Genomic DNA, 22,229 nt, shown 5'->3' on the forward strand with positions numbered 1-22,229 from the left:
TCACGTTTAGGATTGGGTAAGGGTTAGGGTGAGGGTTAAGGTTAGGTCAGAGTTAGGACAAGGGCTAGGGCTAGGGTCGTGTGAGAGAGAGGTTTTGGCTTAGGTTTAAGGAACGAGGATGTCATTAGGTTGAGAGGGTTAGGGTTAGGGTGTGGGTGAGGATCAGGGTGTTGGTGAGGGTTAGGGAGAGGGTTGGTTGTGGGTTAGGTTTAGGGTTATGGTTAGGGTCTGGGTGAGGATTAGGGTGTTGGTGAGGGTTAGGGAGAAAGCTGGGTGTGGCTGAGGGTTAGGGAGAAGGTTCAGGTTAGAATTATGGTTGGGGTTAGGGTGAGGGTGAGGGTCAGGGTCAGGATTAGATTAGGGTTCGTGTTAGTCTTAGGGTTAAGGTTAGGATTAGGGTTACGTTAGGGTTAGGCTGTAGGTTGGAGTTAGGTTTAGGCTCAGAGTGAGTGTGATAGGGTTAGGGTTAGGGTTAGATTCAGGGTTAGGGTTAGGTTCAGGGTGATAGGGTTAGCATTAGGTCTATGGTTAGGGTGAGGATCAGGATGAGTGTTTGGGTTAGGGTTAGGTAAGGGTAAGTGTGAGGGTTAGGGTTAGGCTGATGGTTTGAGTTGGGGGAGGGTTAGGGTTAGGGTGTTAGTGAGGATTTGGGTGTTGGTAAGGGTTAGGGAGAGGGTTGGGTGTGGGTGAGGGTTAGGGTGAGGTTTAGGGTTCGGGTTTGGGTTAGGGTGAAGGTTAGGGTTAAGTTTAGGGCAAGGACGAGGTTAGAATTAGGGTGAGGGTTAGAGTTAGGTCAGAGTAGAGCTACCTAGAGCTATGGTTAGTGCTTGGATTAGGGTGAGGTTTAGGTTACGGTTAGAGTCAAGGTTAGAATTAGAGTATGGGTGCAAGTCAGCATTAGGGTTAGAGTCATGGCTAGGGTTAGGGTTAGGGTTAGGGTTAGGGTGTGGGCAAGGATTAGGGTTAGGGTTAGGGTTAGGGAGAAGGTTCGGGATAGGGTTAGGGTTGGGGTTAGGATGCGGGTTAGGTTAGCGTTCGGGTTAGGCTCAGGGTGAGTGTGGTAGGGTTAGGGTTAGGGTAAGGGTGTGAGTTAGCATTAGGGTTATGCTTAGGGTTAGGAATGGGGTTAGGGTTTGGGTTAGTGTTTTGGTGAGACTTAGGTTTTGGGGGTGGGTAAGGGTGTGGGCTAGGGCTAGGGCTGGGATGAGAGTTAGGATTAGGGTTAGGGTTAGGGTTAGGGTTAGGGTTAGGGTAAGGTTGAGATTAGAGTCAGGGTTGGTGTTTAGATTAGGTTCAATGTGAGGGTTGAGGTGTGTTGGTATTAGTGTTAGGGTTATGGTTAAGGTTAGACATTATCATTAGGGTTATGTTCATTTGAGGGTTAGGTTTATGGCTAAGGTTAGAATCGGGTTTAGGGTGAGAGTGAGGGTGAGGGTTAGAGTTGGGTTGGGGCAAAGGATAGCATGATGTGAAAACGTTATGGTTGGGGTTATGGTTAGGATTAGAGTTAGGGTGTGGCTGATTGTGAGGTTGTGGATTAGAGTTAGGGCTAAGATTAGGGTTAATGTGAGTGAGTGTTAGGTTTAGGATTTGGGTTATAGTTAGGGTTAAGGTTAGATTTAGGGGCAGGTTAAGGATGAGTGTTAGGATTAGAGTGAGGGCAAGGATGAGCATGAAGGATGAGGTAAGGCTTGGGGTTTGGGTCAGGGTCAGAGTTATTGTTCTGGTTAGTGTTGTGGTTAGGTTTAGTCAGCGTTAGTGTTTGGATTAGGTTGAGGGTGAGATTGAAGGTGAGGGTTTCAGGTATGGGTAAGACTCTGGGCTAGGGTTTGGGTTAGGGTCAGGGTTACGAACAAATTGAGGGTAAGGGTAAGAGGGTTAGGGTTAGGTTTTAAGGTTAGTGTTAGGTAATGTGTGATTAAGAAGCAGTCTAATAAGGGTTAAATTTACACATGCTTTTGCAAAAGCAGGTGTGATTGAAACTAAGGAAATCGGCCTGAAGCAAACATTCAAACAGACAAACAGCCTGTCACCTAGACCTTGTGGTTAGTGTATGGAGAACAACTTGTGAGTGTGTCACAGGGACGACCATGTAAACATGTATACAAAGTATGGTTAAAGCTGTTATGCAGAAGTCTCAACTCGCAACGATGTGGGGGGGTGGGGTGGGAGGTGGGGAAGGGGGAGGGGAAGGGGAAGGAGGAGGAAGGGGGAGAAGTGGGGGGAAGGGGTTGGGGTTAGTATGGGTTAGGGTTTGAATAATGATGTAGTTGAAAGTTAGGGTTCGGGTTTGGGTGAGGATTAGGGCTAGGGTTATGTTCAGGGTGAGGGTGAGGAGGAGGTCTGGTTTAGGATTATTTTTTCGGTTAGGGTTAGGGTTAGGGTAAGGTTTTGAGTTAGGATAAAGGTGAGGGAATGGTTAGAATGTGGGTCAGCGTTAGGGTTGTGGTCAGTGTTCGGTTTCGGGTTGGGGTCGGGGTTCAGATTAGGCTTCGGTTAAAGGTTTTGGTGAGGGTTGGGGTATGGGAAAGGATTCGGTTTATGGTTAGCATGAGGTTTGTGGTGAATGTTAGGGTTAGAGTTGAGCCAGAGTTTGCTTTAGTTTCAGGGTGAGGGTGAGTGGTAGGCCTGGGTTGAATTAGGGTTAGAACATAGAATGTCGAGCAGTGCAGCATGAGAATGGGCCCTTCGGCCTGCAATGTTGTACCGAACATAACATCAAATATAAATAATCCCTTCTGCCTGCCCTTGGTCCATATCCCTCCGTCCTTTACGTGCTTATGTGCTTATCTAAAAGTCCCTTAAATGCCCCTATTGTATTTGCCTCCATAACCACTTCTGGCAGTGTATTCCAGACTCCTACCATGCTCTGGGTGAAAAACCCTTGCCCCTCACATCTCCTTTGGACATTCCCCCATTACGTCTGCCCCCTGATGTTAGACATTTCAACTCGGGGAAGAGATTCTGACTGTCAACCCTATCTATTCATCTCTTAATTTTTCTATCAAGTCGCTGCTCCAGAGAAAACAACCAAGTAATTCCAGCCTCTCCTTATCGCTTATATCCCCCCCAATCCAGGCAGCATCCTGGTAAACCTCTTCTGCACCCTCTCCAAAGCCTCGACATCCTTCCTGTAATGTGGTGAGCAGAATTGAATGCAATACCCCAAGTGCAGCCTAACCAAAAGTCTTGCAAAGCTGCAACTTGACATCCTGACTCATGTACTGAACTCCCTGACCAATAAAAGCAAGCATTCCATACTACACTATCTACTTGTGTGATCACTTTCAGGGAGCTATAGATGTGAACCCCAAGATCTCTCTGGACATCAATGCTGTCAGAGTCCTGCCATTAACTGTATACTTTTCCTTAATGTTTGATCTCCTGAAATGCAGCATCTCACACTTACTCGGATTAAACTCCATCTGCCATTCCTCTGCCTATATCTGCAACTGATCTATATCCCACTGTATCGTTTGACATCCTGCTATACTATCCACCACTCCACCAATCTTTGTATCATCTGCAAACTTACTAACCCACCCGTCTACATTTTCATCCAAGTCATTTACATACATATCACAAACAACAGTGGTCTCAGTATGGATTTCTGTGGAAGACCACTAGTCATGGACCTTCAGACTGAAAAACAACCTTCCACCACTACTCTTTCCCTTCTATGAGCAAGCCAATTCTGAATCCACATAGCCAGGTCACCGTGGGTCCCATGCAGCACAATTTTCTGGATGAACTTACCATGAGGGACCTTGTCGAAAGCCTTACTAAAATCCATGTAGACAGTATCCACTCTCATTGATCTCTCATTGACCACCTCTGTCATCTCCTCAAAAATTCAATCAAATGTAAGACATTTATAAGTAAGACATGTCCTGCCCTGCACACAGGCATGCTGACTGACCCTAATTAGACCATGTTTTTTCAAATGCACATAAATCCAATTCCTAAGAATTCTCTCCAATAACTTTCCAACTACTGATATCAGACTCACCAGTCTATAGTTTCCTGGATTATCCCTATTCCCCTTCTTGAATAGAGGAACATTACCTATTCGCCAATCTTCTGGGACCTCTCCAGTGACTAATGAAGATTCAAAGACCTTGGTCAAGGCCCCAGTAATTCTCTCTCTTGCCTCTCTCAGTAACCTGGCGTAGATACCATCAGACCCTGGGAACTTATCCACCTTAATGTTCTTCAAGAGACCCAACACCACTTCTTTTTTCATCTCAAAATGTCATAGCATATTAGCATGCTTCACACAAATTTCACTATCCTCCATATTCTTCTCCTGGGTGAATATGACACAAATTAGGATCTCATCCACATCCTCTGCCTCCAAGTAAAAGTTTCCTCCTTTATCCTCAATTGGTCCTACCTTGTCCCGAGTTATCTTGCTGTTTGTAATGTATGTAAAAAATGCCTTGGGATTCTCTGTGACCCTACTAACCAAGGTCACTTCATGGCACCTTCTTGCTCTCCTAATTCCCTGCTTGAGTTCCTTCCTGCTTTCTTTATATTCCTCATGAGCGCTATCCGATTTTAGCTTCCTAAACCCTACATATGCTGCTTTTTCTCTTTTGACTATATTCACAACCTCCCTCATTATCCACGGGTCCCTTACCCTGCCATCCTTGTCCTTCCTCCTTACTGGAACATGTCGGTTCTGAACTCTCTTCAGCAGGTCTTTAAACAATTCCCACATATCAAATGTGGATTTGCCTGGTAACAGCTCCTCCCAATTAACACCCCTAGCTCCTGCCTAACACAGTTGTAATTTGCCCACCCCCAATTTAGTGCCTTCCTGCGAGGTCCTGACTTACCCTTCTTCATAGCTATCTTCGTGGTGATTGCTTCCAAAATGCCCTCTTATCGAAAGGTCAGTCACCTGGCCAGCCAATACAAGGTCCAGTTTGGCCCCTCCTTTAGTCGGGCTATCCACATACTGTCCCAACACCCTTGGATGCACTTAACACATTCTGCCCCATCTAAGCCTCTTGAACTAAGGGAGTCCCAGTCAATATTGCCTTGGTTAAAGTCACCCACTATGACAAGTTCATTTTTTACTGCATCTTTCCATAATCTGTCTATATTTTTTTCCCAATGCTTTGCTGGCTACTGAGGGGCCATAATCCTATCAGAGTAATGGTGCCATCTTAGTTTTGAGCTCTATCCATGTTGCCTCAGTGGATGACCCCTCCAGTATACCCTCTCTGAGTGCATCTGTGATGTTCTCCCTGATTAGTAATGCAACTTTTCCACCTCTTTTACCTTCTTCTCCATATCATCTAAAACAACGAAACTCTAGAACGTTGAGCAGCCAGTCCTGTCCTTGTCTCAACCAAGTTTCTGTAATAGCCACAACATCATAGTCCCATGTACTGATCCAGACTCGAAACACATCTGCCTTACCTACAATACTCCTGGTGTTGAGTGGATGGGGGTGAGGGTGAAACATAGGCACAGGGTTAAGGTCAATGTCAGGGTTGGTGCTCAGATTAGGGTGGGGATGAGGATGACGGTTATGGTTAGGGTAGGGTTTAGGGTGACACTATCATTTCTAAGTTACACTATCATTCCAGTGAATTAATTTGTATAGTCCCCAGGGCTTCTATGTCTAGCTAATATCAGTTTTGGGGAAACATCTAGAAACAATTATTTGTTCCACAATATCTTGATCATCCAGAGTAACTCCTTGGTTTAAATTTGAACAAGCATTAGTAGTTAACTGTCAGTCATCATCTAAATGGTGCATTCTCCATGGCAATACTTGTACTAAGCAGAGTCCACTCTTCAGCCAATCAACACTCTTTTTATACAGAGTAAAACTGCTTTTCTTCATTTCAGTGGTATTCTTGTGAATTGTCTGATGAATTGTGAATTAGCCCTATCAGTCCTCACTTTCTCTTAATTGGCCTAATGTGTGCAAATTGAAAAACTTCCAAAAACCGGCTTTTGTTCAGCAACAGCAAAACTGGCTCACGACTCACCTGTGCACTGATGAAGACGGCTTCCACAATGGGATAAACCACTTTCATTGTATCGGCACTATCAATGTTCTGAAGGTAATAGCCGGCCTTGAAAGTATCGAGCACAACACTGCAGACCCCGAACAGCACCACTGCTCCTGAAATCAGACCAAGAATGCAACTGATTCCTGCAGCTCTGATGGGCACAATATCGAGACGTTGTTAACCATGGTCAAATCAGCGAGCCCCAACAATTCCATTACTCCAGTCAGAAATAAGAAACTTTCATTTCATCATAACCGCAATTGCTCATTGCCATGTCAAATTTTAATCCCATCAAGTATTTACTAAATGAAGGATGCTACATCGAAACAGAAGACTGTGGATTTAAATTCAGTGGATGACAGGAGAGAGAGAGAAACCCTGGAATGTCACATGTGATGTCAAGTAAAACTTCAAGGAATTGAGTTTAAAAGGGAGAAACATACTGCAAACTGAACTGTACTCCTCTAGGAATTATTTCAGACTGAGATTTATTTTGGCAGAAACGACAGCATTCTGGGTGAGATGTTTTGTGGTTTCTCCTTACAATAATAAATAAGGAAAGGAGTTAAGAACCAATTCACCCGTGCTCTGTGGATGCTCATGGGAGGAAGGCTGTCTATGAACTGATATGCTCATAGATACAAGAGGGTTCAAGTAGTGTACTCATGCATGAGCCTGGGTTTGAGTGCTGGAGGGCTGTGAGGATCATAGTCACTAATCACCCCTGCATTGCAAGCAAAGGACTATTTCACTCTGAGCTTGAGAACCCAGGGCATGAAGATACAGTTCAGAGAAGTTTCAACCAATCTGCAAAGCCATGTCTCTCAACATTGTCTGCTCAATGTCCATTCTCCAACCATCTATTTTTCACAAATGACCCAGAGACTGAACTGTGCATGTTTTAACTTCACTTTTGGATTGACTCCTTTATTCTAAGCTGTATGTTTGTGTATAGTATTATTATTACTGCTTGCATTTACTAACTAATAAACCTACTCTTGGGTTAATTAAGGAAAACCTGGTTAAATTGTTCCTTTAAAACATCTGTTTATTTGTGTTTGAGAGAAGAGTATCCACACGGGATTCATGTAAATGTAACTTAACCTCATTGCACCCAACCAAGGGGGCTGATGGCGAAAGCATGGGAACCTGTTCAACTCTCCTCAGCTGGGAATTTAGTGTTTTGAGGTGTCCCGTCTGGAACCCTTAACGAATTGGGAAAATTGGCCAGGACCAGCTGTAACATTTCTAATGTGACCTTCACTCCCTCAGGGTTTCACAGCATAGTCATTGTCAGAAACACAGCAACCAATTTGCCGCAGCTAGTTCCACAACAGTAATGTGAACAGATCATCTGTTTTGGAGACATTAATTGATAAATACAATGAGGACACCAGGGAGATCTTCCCTGGCACAGTGGCTCAGTTGTTAACACTGTGGCCTCACAGCGCCAGGGACCTGAGTTCAATTTCAGCCTCAGGCAACAGTCTGTGTGAAGTTTGCACATTCTCCTCGTGTCTGCGTGGGTTTCCTCCTGGTGCTCTGGTTTCATCCCACAATCCAAAGATATGCAGGTTAGGGTAGATTGGTCATGCCTAATTGCCCATGGGACCCATGGCTTAGTGAGTTAGCCAGGGGAAATGCAGGGTAAGAGGGATAGGGTAGGAGTGTACGTCTGTGTAGGATGTTCTTTGAAGGGTCGGTGTGGACCCAATGGGCTGAATGGCCTCCTTCCATAATGTAGGGATGCTATGATCTTCTTCAAACCTTACATGCCAATTTGCTCCTAACTTGCTGTACGTTCTGTTCACCATGACTAAGGCTGCCATCTTGGTGACATTGCCTGATCTTGCCCTCCCACTCCTTGCTGCAGCTTAGCTGCTGCTGAAACTCTCACCCTTATCTCTATCACCTCTGGATTTGAACGTTTTAACTTTAGATTCCTGATCTTCTTTACAAATCCCTGCACTGATTGGCTTCCTATAATTCTGAAACTCTCCAATAGCTCAACAGTCATCTAATTCCTGTCTCTTTTCCAACCGGCCTTTTTCTTGCACCATCATTGTTGGCTGCGTGTTTGATTATCAGGTTCCCAAACTTTAATGATGTGACATTTTTTAAATCACTGTCTTATTAGGAAATGAAAGAAAAAAATAAACAGGCTGCTGATGTCAAGGAGAGTTTAAAAAATTCACTGTTCTAATGGTTTTAATCACTGTTCATTGACACTTGCAAATGTCCTGATTTCCAGAGTATTAAAGTTATTTCAGCAAAGGGTTCTGAGATCACAGTTTGATTGACGGTTCAAACAGGCTTCTAAAGGATTAGCTGTGTTTAATGTAGGGTAATGAATAAAAGTTTCTTTTTATAAGAGGTTAACCACTTGAAATCTGCAAGGTTTAAAAGGTTTTGATCTTCTGCTAATGGTAATACAGTCATTTCATCTCAGTGCTCTAGTTGAGGTCTGCCCAGGGTGGGTAATGGGTGAATTTGCATCGTGTGTGTAAGGGATAGATTGACAAGAGGCTTTAAAGGCCATAGGTGGGTGGGGAATGTGAATTGGTAATAAGTTGCTGTGGAGGTTGGAGGTGACGTGGGGACTGTGTGGAGTTGCAGTGATGGATGGGGCTGGAGACTCCAGAATGGAGCCACCCTACTGGGCCAAAGACCCAGAAAAGTGAGGGGGAGCCTTTGAACCAGCCCAGAGGGAGTTGGGGGTGATGAATGTTGTTCGGTCTCCATGGGGATGTGGGGAGGACAATGACTATTTCTGGAATCCGTCCAGGTGGAGTTGAAAATGCCGTGATCTTACCATCATCAAGCAAAGCCTGGACACCTCACAGGGGTGTATTTCAGTCTTGGCAAGTAGAACCCGAGGAAGGGGCATTTATCCCTCGCTGAACCCTCCTCTCTTCGCGTATTTCAACAAAGCACAAGCTGCCAGTATTTCTCATCACTTTGTGCCCTTCCTCACTGAGCTCTCTCCTTTGTTCCTCACTGTTTCTCCAGTCCTTCACTGAGATCTACACCCCTACAGCACAATCCTGCAGAAAACCCCATGTGGATATTGTCGACTGCTAACAGGCTATAACCTCATCGCTCACCCCGCAGCCAGATGGCACCGGCGTGGTGATCCTGGTGAGGAACAAAGTGGGTCATGGATTTATGGAACGTCATCCAGCCGACAGCCAGGGCACTGAGGACTATGAGGAGGATCAGGACATGGGTCCCTGGCACAGCAGCACTATTGAAGACAGCACTGAGCGTGATGGCAGTTCCCAGGAACACAATGTTCATGGCCAGGAGGCCAGACAGGAGCTTGCTGCTTTTCTCAGCTGCTGGCCTGGCCTGGCAGGCTGCCTCACTCCCCACCATCACCTCATCGGGCAGGCTTGTTTCTGTTGTTCCGGCTTCCTCTTTTCCAGCCATTTTCTGAGCTTCCTCACACTCCGAGCAGCTGCTTCTGGAAGAGAGAAAAGGCTGAGTACTGGATAATGACTAGGGCTGGGGTGGCGGGATATACAAAGAGTGGTCATTAATAACAGGGTGTCCTTTTATCACTGAGTCATAGAGTCATACAGCATGAAAACAGATCCTTCAGTCCAACCAATCCACGGTAAGCATAATCCCAAATTAAACTCGCCCTACATGCCTGCACTTGCCTGTATCTCTCCAAACATATCTTATTTATGTACTTACCTTCATGTCTTTTAAACATTGTAATTGTACCTGCATCTACCACTCAGCTGGATATTCATTCCACACACAAACTACTCCCTGTGTCAACAAAATGCCCCTCATGTGTTCCTTACATTTTTCTCCTCTCAGCTTAAAAATATGCCCCCAGTTTTGAACACCCCAATCCTAGTGGAAAAAGCACCAGCTATTCATCTTACCCTTCCTGATTTTATAGACCTATAAAAGGGGACCCTTCAACCTCCTACCCTCTATTGGAAACAGTTCCAGCCTCTCCTTATTGATTAGATTCCCTACAGTGTGGAAACAGGCCCTTCAGCCCAACAAGTCCACACTGGCCCTCTGAAGAGTGACCCACCCAGACCCATTTCCCTCTGACTAATGCACCCCTGAACACTATGGGCAATTTAGCATGACCAATTCACCTGACCCTCACAGCTTTGGACTGTGGGAGGAAACCGGTGCACCCGGAGGAAACCCACACAATGTGCAAACTCCACACAGACAGTTTCCTGAGGCTGGAATTGAACCTGGGACCCCCAGGTGTTGTGAGGCAGCAGTGCTAACTACTGAGCCACCCTACTCAAACTCCCAGAGACTGAATCCCTCACATGAGCAAATGAATCCTATTCAAAGTTTGAGAGAAGATTTGTAGCTTGGGTGCTCGTTGTTGTGGTTCTGTTTGCCGAGCTGGGAATTTGTGTTGCAGACGTTTCATCCCCTGTCTAGGTGACATCCTCAGTGCTTGGGAGCCTCCTGTGAAGCGCTTCTGTGATCTTTCCTCCGGCATTTGTAGTGGTTTGAATCTGCCGCTTCTGGTTGTCAGTTCCAGCTGTCCGTTGCAGTGGTCGGTATATTGGGACCAGGTCGATGTGCTTATTGATTGAATCTGTGGATGAGTGCCATGCCTCTAGGAATTCCCTGGCTGTTCTCTGTTTGGCTTGTCCTATAATAGTAGTGTTGTCCCAGTTGAATTCATGTTGCTTGTCATCTGCGTGTGTGGCTACTAAGGATAGTTGGTCGTGTCGTTTCGTGGCTAGTTGGTGTTCATGGATGCGGATCGTTAGCTGTCTTCCTGTTTGTCCTATGTAGTGTTTTGTGCAGTCCTTGCTGTACACTACATTGGTTTTGCTCATGCTGGGTATCGGGTCCTTCGTTCTGGTGAGTTGTTGTCTGAGAGTGGCTGTTGGTTTGTGTGCCGTTATGAGTCCTAGTGGTCGCAGTAGTCTGGCTGTCAGTTCAGAAATGCTCTTGATGTATGGTAGTGTGGCTAGTCCTTTGGGTTGCGGCATGTCCTCGTTCCATTGACAATATACCTGGACCCAATATACTGGCCACTGCAACAGACAGCTGGAACTGACAACCGGAAGCGGCAGAGACAAACCACTATAAATGCCGGAGGAAACATCACAGAAGCACTTCACAGGAGGCTCCCAAGCACTGAGGATGTCACCTAGACAGGGGACGAAATGTCTGCAACACAAATTCCCAGCTCGGCGAACACAACCACAACAATGAATCCTATGCAGCTCTCTTTAGCAACTGGCCATTCAGCCCATCAAGTCTATTCTGCTGATCCATGGCTGAACAATTCTATTGACTCTCCTTTAGGAATGCAAGAGTGTGGAGTGGGAGTTGCCCCTTTGCTTGCAACAAAAAGCTGTCCATTTCAGCCTTAAACCAGCAGGAGTCCCCCAGTGCACATGGGTTTTCTAGGGGGCGCTGCTCCAGATCTCCATTACTTTCATGTAAGGAAATTTCTGCTAACATCACCTCCTCCCTTCCCTCAACGGCGTACTCTCATTTTAAAAGTCTGCTCCCCTCACCCGCCTTGGACACTCTCCATCGGACCAAATAGCTTCTCCTTCTCTTCCCTGTGGAATCCTCCTAACATTTCCAACACTGCCTTCAGATCCTCCCTCAGCCTCTTTCACTGAAGGAGCAGAAGCCAAGCAGGAGTAGTCTGTCCTGGACTAGTTCCCAGTAACTCCTTACCCAAGGGCTTCCATCCTGCAGCATGGGGTGGAATAGGGAGTGCTGGAAGGAGAGAACTGGAGGGAGAGGAGGGAAGAGAGGATAGGAGAGTGATATGGACTTAACTCCATTCTTCAACCCCCTGGACTGTCCAACCATTCAGATCATGCATCCTATTCCCATTTATCCACCTTTATTCCATATTCCTTGTCAATTTCCTGTAACAAGTACCCTTGAGTCTCCATGGTAGACCTTTTGATTGACCTCAGCTTTGATGAGAGATTTCACAGCGACACTGTGTCTGTGTTGAGCAAGGCAGTGCCTCACTTGTCCTGTTCTCCATCCCACAGTCAACACTCTTTTAAAAGCCCACTTCAGTGCACAGCTTCTTGGCTGCTGATCACTAACCCAGACTGAGGATCAAGATCTTTCAGACTGACTGTGTGAATGAGCTGGTAAATTGGAGAGGGGAGCAGGGAATTTAAATCCTGTGACTCATCACGTTCCAGAACAGAGAATCAATCATTTCCAATGACACTGACTGGTCAGCAATAATCTCATAAAAAAAAAACCACAATAAATCCAGCACACACTGACAGCTCTCAACAGACTCTAACCACGGTAGAAATTACTCGCGAACTAGCGTGAAGCCTTTCTGCTGCGTATGTGAAGGGAGTGGACATTAATTATTCACTGGAAGGTAACTTTTGTTTTTCTGAACAGAAACAAATCACCGTGCTTACCTGTCTCCATAGACCATACTAACCTGGGTGTGTCGCAGGAGAATGCTCCTTAACTCTGTCCAGATAAAAAGGAGTGCTATTCAGGAGTCAATCAGTGAATAGAGTTGTAGCTGTAACAATTGCCTGTCACAACATGACAAGTTTCAGTCAACGAACCTGTTTCTCTGCAGCAGAGAGCCACTGGGAGCTCCACTGAAGAATAGGATCTTCCTGACCTCCCTGCTGTGCCCGCCCCACTGCCTGCTCTCCCACCCAATCCTGGCAATTCATTCCCCCTTTCTCAGGCTACAGTCCATCCCCCACACTGCCCTCTGCTCCGATAATTTAAAAATGTATAAAATAATAGTTGGGTAGAATGATTACACACCGTGTCGGTAATAAAACTACTGCTATCACCGCGTGGGTCAATCAGCTGAAGCTAAGCTGCTGATTGTATGCAGGTTTGCAACATCGGGCTGTGTTTTATGGGGTCTGACATCCGGCCTTGGCTACTGATCTCAAGGTCCCATACACCAAGTGTGTTAATCACCTCTTCAGTGCCAACATCTAAAATCCTCAGAATGTTTACACTGAGAGGCCATTCAGTCCCTTGAATCTGTTCCTCATTCAGTGAGATCAAGGCAGTGCTGTGCGTCAGCTCCATCCTTCATTATAAATCCTTTGGTAATATTGGTTAAAACAAAATTTATCAACTTCATGAATTAAACACCAACGTCCATTGTTTTCTTAGAGTTGTACAGCACAGAAACCAACCCTTCAGTCCAACTCATCCATGCCGAGCAGATATCCTAAATTGACATAGTCCCATTTGCCAGTACTTGGCCCATATCCTTCCAAGGAGAAAGTGAGGTCTGCAGATGCTGGAGATCAAAGTTGAAACTTTATTGCTGGAACAGCACAGCAGGTCAGGCAGCATCCAGGGAACAGGAGATTCGACGTTTCGGGCACAGGCCCTTCTTCAGGAATGTCATTCCTGAAGAAGGGCCTGTGCCCGAAACGTCGAATCTCCTGTTCCCTGGATGCTGCCTGACCTGCTGTGCTGTTCCAGCAATAAAGTTTCAACCATATCCTTCCAAACCCTTCCTATTCATATACCCATCCAGATGCCTTTTAAATGTTGTAATTATACCAGCCTCCACCTGGCAGCTCATTCCATACATGCACCACCCTCTGCAACAAAAGTTTGCCCCTCAGTTCCCTTAAATCTTTTCCCTTTCACCTTAAACATATGCCCTCTAGTTTGAGACTCTGCTATGCTGGGTAAAGTCCTTATCTATTTAGCCTTTCCATGCCCCTCATGATTTTATCAAATTGGAAGAGCTCCAAATTCCTACTGGGGTTAATGCAAAGATGTATTTTCTAAACTTTCTCTTGAATAATCTGACTCTGATGTTACATTCATTTCTGCGTCCAAGACTCTCACGTTGGCTGAATTAGTTTCTCTCTATCCCTCTCGTTCATTCCTTTCTAAACCTGACACACTTGCAGATAGTGAGGCCTGCAGATGCTGGAAAGCCAGAATTGATAAGGTGTGGACTTGGAAAGAGCACAGCAGGTTAAACAGCATCAGACGAGCAGGAGAGTCGATGGTATGGGCAGGACCCTCTATCAGGGTGCCCAAAACATCCAGTACGGTTACAACACTGGCACCTCCACAACAAGGTGGATAATTGCCCTGATATATCCGGTACATAAAAATCAGGACAAACCCAACCCAGCCAATTGCCATCCCATCAGTCTACTCTTAATCATTAGTAAAGTGATGGAAGATATAATCAATAGTGCTATCGCGCAGCACCGGCTCAGCAATAACCTCCTCAGTGATGCCCAGTTTGAACTGCACCAGGGCCACTCAGCTCCTGACCCCATTCCAGCCTCGGTTCAAACATGGACAGTGCAGCTGAATCCCCCAGGGGAGGGGAGAGGGACAGCCCTTGACATCAAGGCTGCATTTGACTGAGCGTGACATCAAGGAACCCTGGCAAAACAGGAATCAATGGGTATCAGGGGGCAAACTCTGCACTGATTGGAGTCATACATGACACATAGGAAGATGGTTGTGGATATTGAGGTCAGTCATCTCAGCCCCAGGACATATCTGCAGGAGTGCCTCAGGATAGTGTCTTAGGCCCAACCATCTTCAGCTGCTTCATCGATGACCTTCCCTCCATCGTAAGGTCCAAAGTGGGGATGTTCGCTGATACTGATTGCACAATGTTCAGCACCATTCATGGTTCCTCAGATCCTCAGATAACTCAAACAGTCCAGGCTTAGGATGATAGGTTTCAAGTAGCATTTGGATTGCAGGAAATGGGCCAAACCAACTAAGAGAGAATCTGGCTAGATTCAATGTCCAGTAGTGTTACCGTCACCACCAACAAAAGCCATGGGGGTTATCAGTGACTAGAAACTGGATCTGTTTCCTATCTACAATGGCTACAGCAGCAGGTCAGAGCTGGGGATTCATGGTATCTGTTACCGACCCTAGTTGCCCTGGAATTGAGCATCTTGCTCAGCCGTTCCAGAGAACAATTAGGGGGCAACCCATTTCTGTGTTCTGGAGTCAAGTGGAGACTGGGCTGTGTAAGAATATCAGACTCCCTCTCTAAACGGCATTAGTGAATCAGATGGATTCATACAACAATGGCTGTCAGTTGTCATGGTAACCATCACAGTTTGAGTTTGAAGCTCCTTAGCTCAGGCCTGTCACTTACTAACCTGGTGACATAGTTATTGTGTCTCCATCTCTCTGAAGCAGACTGATTGACAAAGTTAGAAAGTTTATCTTTCCTTCTTCATTAAATCAGGGCAACATTTGCAATTCTCCAGTCCTCCAGCACCAAAACATCAGAGTTTCCCCAAGCAATTGAGGAAGACTCCTATCTGGACTGGATTTTTAAAATGTTTAATGGCTGTAACACTCTTTTAAATATCCTTCTTTTTAATGTTTATTAAATGTTTTGAAGTTCTCTTTTATGGGAAACATGGTGGCTCAGTGGTTAGCACTGCTGTCTCATAGCACCAGGGTCCTAGGTTCAATTCCAGCCTTGGGTGACTGTCTGTGTGGAGTTTGCACGTTCTCCCCGTGTTTGCGTGGGTTTCCTCCAGGTGCTCTGGTTTCCTCCCACAGTCCAAAGATGTGCAGGTCTTGTGGGTTAGCCATGCTTAAATTGTCCCATAGTGATAAGGGATGTGTAGGTTTGGTGCATTGGTCTGGGTGGGTTACTCTTTGGAGGGTTGATGTGGCCTGTTTCCACACTGTAGGAAATCTATGATGTTGCTCATTATTTTTCTCTTATATTCTTCCTTAGTCCTTCTTGTATCTTGATTCAATTTTCTCTGAATTCCCTTTGGTCTTGAACTGAATTCTGTAGTTGACTTTTGGCATCAACCTCCTTTTTCTGTTTTACTTACTGTACAATTCCCCAATGTGCTTCCTTGTACTTTGCTTTATAACCAATGCCGTCTCTCTCCTGAAGGCCTGCCATTTCTCATTCCCTATTTTCCTGACCGACATTGTTTCCAATCCACCTGAGCTGGACACCTTGTCACTTCCTGAAACGATCAGCCGTCCATTTTGCATGCTTAATTGTTCTTTCTCTTCCCATAAAGGCTTTAAACCGGATGAGATGATCACTATTGTCCAGCTGCTTTATTTGCTCAGCTTCATCCTCCAGAATCCAGTCCTGCTTAGTTTCTCAATGGATAAGAAAATTGAGAAACTTTTCCTGTAATATTTTAGTATCTATTCACCTTTGAATATCAAAGGGTGGTATTTAGATTATCTTTTATTGGTTGTAGTCTGGCCTTTTTGTGGCACAAGTGTTACTTGCTATTTGTCAGCTCAAGCCTGGATATTGACCAGATCTTGCATTTGAACATGGACTGCTTCAGTACCTAAGGAGTCAGGAATGGTGCTGAACATTGTGCAATCATCAGCGAACATTCTGTCCTTATGATGGAGAGATGGTCATTGATGAAGTAGCTATAGGGATTCTGTTAAATGAATTCTATGATGGTTGGGCTAGGACACTTTTCTAAGGAACTCCAGCAGACGTGGCCTGGAGCAGAGACCTCCAAGAACCACAATCATCTTGCCCATCTTTCACATGATACCATGAGACTTCATGGGGTCTAGAGTCAATGTCAAGGACTTCCAGGGCAACATCCAGCTGACTGTATACCACTGTGCCACCACTCTGCCAATGGGACAGGACATACCCAGTAATGGTATACCACTGTGTCACCACTCTGCCAATGGGACAGGACATACCCAGTAATGGTGATGGTGGGGTGTCTGGAACAATGTAAGGTATGATTCCATGAACATGGCTATGTCAGGCAGTTGTTTCACTAGTCTGTGAGACAGCTCTCCCGATGTTGGCACTAGCCTCTAGATGTTAGTGAGGAGGACTTTGCAGGATTGACGGAGCTGTTTCTGCCGCTGTCTTTTCCGGTGCCTGGATTGATGCCAAGTGATCTGTTCAGTTTAATTTCTTTGAGACTTTGTGGTAATTGGTACAAATGACCAGCTTGCTAAGCCTTTTCAGAGGGCAACTGGGAGTCAACCACATTACTGTGGGTCTGGAGTCACATGTAGATCAGACCATGGCAGACCATGAAGAATATTAGTGAATCAGTTGGGTTTTTACAACAATCAACAATGGTTTCATGGTCATCAATAGATTTTTAATTCCAGATTTTTAAAATAGAATCCAAATTCACCATCTGCCATGGCTTTATTAACTGTTCTGTCCATCTGTCCTGCCACATTCAATGATCCGTGCCCTATACCTCAGGCCCTAGCGCTCCTGTGCCTCCTTTAGAATGGTTCTGTCTATTTGATATTGGCCTTCAATGTCTTTCTGACCAAAGTGTATCACCTCACAGTATCCTCAGGTGCCACTTATCTACCCACTCCACCAACCTGTCAATGGTCCTTTTGGCATTCCACACTGTTCTCCTCACATTTACAATTCTTCCAAGGTTAGTGCCATTTGAAGGCTTTGACATTGTCCCTTACACACCAAGATCCACATCATTAAGGTATATCAGAGAAAGCAAGGCTCCCAATGCTGACCTCTCAACTACCTACCCCCAGCTCCATCCCCCTCCCATTTACCTCTCCATCCTCGGGGCTCCCAGCCTCATTCCTGATGAAGGGCTCCGGCCCGAAACATTGATTTTCCTGCTCCTTGGATGCTGCCTGACTTGCTGTGCTTTTCCAGCACCACACTCTCAACTCCCAATGCTGACCCTCCCAGAACTCCACGACAAGCCAGAGAATCATCCCTGGTTCAGTGGATAGGGCAGGAGGGCATACCAGGAGAAGTCAAGATTTGAATGGTGCTGGAAAAGTACAGCAGATCAGGCAGCATCCTGGAGCAGGGAAATCGACATTTCGAGCAAAAGCCCTTCACCAGGAGCAGTACCAGGTATACCTAAAAATGAGGTGTCAACCTTGTGAAGCTACCAAATGGGACTACTTGCATGCCAGACAGACCTCCTCACTCCCCAAAGCCTGTCCACTATAAGGCACAAGTCAGGAGTGTGATATCATGAGCAGTACTGTACCAGAAGAACTTGGCTCAGGGAGTGGCGATTGCTGGAGCACAAGTCTTCAGTACTATTGCCAGAATGTTGTCCGGGCCCATAGTCTTTGCAGTATCTAGTGTCTCCAAATATTCCTTGGTATGACGTGAAAGGAATCGAATTGGCTGAAGTTTTGTACCTATGATGCTGAGGACCAATGGCCAAGATGGATTATCCACTCAGCACATCTGGCTGAAGATTGCTGTGAATGCGTCAGCCTTATCTTTTACACTGATGTGAGAATGGGGATAATTGATTTGGATGATCCTCCATGATCAGAATGAGTAACAGAACAGCCTCAAAGGGCCAAGTGGCCAAATCTTGTTCCGATGTTTGATCTTTCTAGAACAAGAGGTGATCATATATGTCTATGTATAAGACTGTGAGGGAACTGGAATGAGTAGTCACCTACAGAATATTTCCTTTTGTGGGTGAGATTGGATCTGGGCAAAACAGTTTAAGATTTAAACGTTCCTCAAGGAGGACTGTTTTCTCTTAGAGGGATGTTAGTGTGTGGATTCTCTTCCCGAGATGGAATGGAAGCTTGGTCTTCACATTTATTCAGTCTGAGTTACAGAGATGACTGATTGACAAGGGAGCTCAGGGGTGTGGGCTGCAGACAAGAAAATGGAGCTGACACCGCCATCATATTAGCCCTGGGCCTATTGAATGATGGGATAGGCTCAAGGCTGAATGGCATATCCCTGCTCCTGGACTCTATGTTCGTATTCTCTCCAGCACAAAGACCAACTCCTTCCACTTCCACCTTGGTCTCCACGTCAGCTCCATCATTGCTGAAGCATTCATTTGTCTCATCCTTATTTAGTGATTAAAAAGATTGAGTATTTGCCCATGTGTCTTCCACCCTCTAGTAATGTAAACAGAGGTTCGACACAGAGTAAATGTTCCCATCATACCATTCCAAATCTGGGTAACTCATGGTGCAGTGAATTTGTGGGATACTTGCTGATTGAAATTCTTTTTTCCAATTTCTTTTTAAGTTTTCTTTGCAGAATATGTCAGCTACCAATTCTGTGTTGGCATTTAGCCGTTAATGAAGGTGCCATCTCCTTTGAGCTGAATTCACAGCAATGTCATCAACTTGGGGGTGAACTTGCAAAAGAAATGTGAAAAACAGACAAATAACAACAATAATGGCTGCTGCCTCAGGCTTGTCTTGAACTGTTCGAAAATAGTTAGCTGGTGCACTTTGTTTCCAAATTAATATTTAAAAACTGTGCCCAACTGATTAGAGGAACCATAAAATACCTTAATTGATGCAGAGATACCAACACAACAAATAACTTCAAGGATCGATATTGAGAATGCACTTGGAGACACAGCTCTCGCCAAGCCCTAAAGCTAGGACTAAACTTTGACCCAAACTATTCATTTTCTGCTATGGCAAAGAAGAGAAATATTTGCATTTATACAGCGCTTCTCAGGTCCATCAGATGTTTCAAAGTGTGTTATCGCCAATGAGACTCAGCAGTAGGAGCCTCTCAGTACTAGATTTCAAGATGGCAGTGCTATAGGGCTCCTGAGCTGGAGCTCAACCACTCAAAACGTCAGTTTCTTTTTTTATATTCTATTGTGTCTTTTTTCCCACTTATCTCTCAGCCTTGGATGGCATCGGTGGTGACAAGTTGAGGCCCAACACAGTCTGATGGTGGCAGAATCGGAGGCCAAGACAAAATGGCACCAAAACATGGTGGCATGGTTCTGCAATGGCAGTGTGGTGAGGGGACGCAAGGTAGGCAGACTGCTTCATGATGATGATGGAAGAGCCCAGAACCAGGCCCATGCCTTAGCAAGGACTGCAATGGTGATCTTTTAACTTTGTTTCTTTATTTTCCCACTTTATAACTAAGATTTTGTACCTTGCTACCTTTGTACCAGAGAATGGTGACTTTGTACACTTTCCACTGTACTCCTGTATCTCTGTACTTGAGTACGTGTCACAATAAAATCTAATCCTAATTCTTATTGCACTTAATTTACACTCAGCATCTCTCACAAACAACAAAGTGATCCTGACTAGCCAATCTGCTTTTTGTTTCTGATAGTGTTTAAGGGATAAATATTGCCTTGGATACAAGGGATACTTCTCGGTGCAATTGTCCTGAGTAATGCCCTGAGACGTCATGCATGATAGGATAGTGAAGATGGTGTTTGGGATGCTTTCCTTTATTAGTCAATGCATTGAGTATAGGAGTTTGGAGGTCACGTTACAGCTGCTCTGGACATTGGTTTGGCTGCTTTTGGAATATTGCGTTCAATTCTAGTCTCCCTGCTTTCAGAAGAATGTCATGAAACTTGAAAAGATTCAGAAAGGATTTACAAGAATGTTGCCAGGTTTGGAGGGTTTGAGCTATAGGGAGAGGCTGAATAGGCCGGGGCTGTTTTCCCTGGAGCATCAGAGGCTGAGGGGTGACCTTATAGAAGTATATAAAATCATGAGGAACATGGATAGGGTAAATAGGCAAGCTTTTTTCCCCAGGGTCAGGGAGTCCAAAACTAGAGGGCATAGGTTTAAAATGAGAGGGAAAAGATTTAAAAGGGACCTAAGGGGCAACTTTTTCACACAGAGGGTGGTACGTGTATGGAATGAGCTGCCAGAGGAAGTGCTGGAGGCTGGGTACAATTACAACATTTAAAAGTCATCTAGATGAGTATATGAATAGGAAGGGTTTGGAGGGATATCGGCCAAATAATGGCAAATGGCACTAGATTGGGTTGGGATATCTGGTCAGCATGGATGAGTTGGACCGAAGGGTCTGTTTCCGTGCTGTACAGCTCTGACTCTGAGTGTAAAAAGAGGCATTTGTCTCACATAACAATATAGTTTATTGCATCGTAACACAATGTAAAGTTTAGTGTAATGATTGGGGCTATAAGAAGCACACTCAGTCCTCTTAGGAGCATGTGTAGATCTCAGCCAACACAGTGCAAAGACTATTTAACACCATCTGATGGGGTGGAGCGCTCTGTCACACAAATGTGAATTCCTTCAGAACTACCAGCCTGCACACTATTCGTGTCCACTGTTGTGTTTTGGGTGCAGTGCTGAGGGAGTGCTGCATTGCCAAGGTGCTGATGTTCAGGCGAAACGTTCAGTCACAGCTGAGTCTGAATCCTGGGAGGTTGTAAAACATCTCATGGGTGCTATTCAAACTAGAGCAACAAGAGGTTTCTGCCCCAGGATCCTGGCCTGTTGCATCAATGTAATTAAAACAAACAATCACATTTCTGTTGACGGGATCTTGCTGTGCACAAATTGGCTACATATTGGCTTCCCAATACTATAATAGTGGCAACATGTCAAAAATGTACACTGTTGTTTGTGAATTGCTGTGGAACATCCAAAAGGTGTGATATAAATGTGAACCTTCCTTTCCAGAGTGCAACCCCTGGTGAGAGATCACCAGATTTCATGGGATAATAATCAACTGCCAAGTGCAAGAGACAGAGGGTCCAGTTATAGCAGAGATCAGAGATGTGTCATTCCGTTTTGGAATGTGTGATTCGTGCTGAGCATACCAGGATTCTGAGTCCTTGAGCTTCCAACCCTGCTCCCTTCTGAGATCAGTCAGTGCTATTCCTAACCAATAGGACAGGTTTTGAAACCAGATCCTGACTCACATCCAACAACGAAGAGACGCTGCAATATGGCATTTTAAAAACAAGATTTATTTCACAAAGAAATGATGGTTACAGTTAAAAACCCTTTACATTATTTTGCTCATTATATTATGGTGTCTTCATAACTAATTATTTTGTAGACTTAAGTTTGAAGATTTGTGGAAATCAGGATTTGTTTTAAAAATGAGGTCAATGAAAGACAGTGGATTTTTTTTTTAAGTAAGGCATTTCTTGGAAGTCACATGCCTCATTATAGCAGCTTGTTTATTGAGTTTATGAAGTAGTGTTTCCAAGTTTGTTTGGATTTTTCAGTTAGTAGCCAGACCAGGAAAGGGTGAAAGCTTCCCAGCTCAGCTCTCCTGATTCTGAAAAAAAAACCCTTTTGATGTTGTTCAGTATTGCACCGTGGTTCCATCTGAACCCTGACTGTCCCTCTGATGAGCAGTACAGGGTTTCCATATGAAGATTTATTGGCTAAGATCACAGAGACAGCTACATCCATTGACTCATCTACACATCCCAGATTGACAACTGTCTGAACATTCCACACTGC

At 45.0% G+C, this 22,229-nt stretch overlaps 1 protein-coding gene across 2 annotated transcripts in view; it reads right to left on the reverse strand.

Moving 5' to 3' along the window:
• Window positions 1-12,628, reverse strand: part of LOC122561909 (proton channel OTOP3-like) — a 36,013-nt gene extending 23,385 nt beyond the window's left edge. Inside the window, exons 1-3 of one of the 2 annotated variants that reach the window (XM_043714236.2) lie at window positions 12,466-12,628; window positions 9,134-9,489; window positions 6,006-6,142 (exon numbers count right to left, since the gene is read on the reverse strand). In XM_043714236.2, the coding sequence (XP_043570171.2) occupies window positions 6,006-6,142; window positions 9,134-9,458 (462 nt within the window). In that variant the 5' untranslated portion in view covers window positions 9,459-9,489; window positions 12,466-12,628. Of the gene's footprint in view, window positions 1-6,005; window positions 6,143-9,133; window positions 9,493-12,465 lie in introns of both variants that reach the window. The other variant, XM_043714235.2, reaches the window with a different exon arrangement.
• Window positions 12,629-22,229: the final 9,601 nt, after the last annotated feature.

This window comes from Chiloscyllium plagiosum, unplaced genomic scaffold, assembly GCF_037043375.1.
Source record: "Chiloscyllium plagiosum isolate Xiang-an unplaced genomic scaffold, Cpla_swu_hap1 HiC_scaffold_25, whole genome shotgun sequence".
NCBI lineage: Eukaryota > Metazoa > Chordata > Chondrichthyes > Orectolobiformes > Hemiscylliidae > Chiloscyllium > Chiloscyllium plagiosum.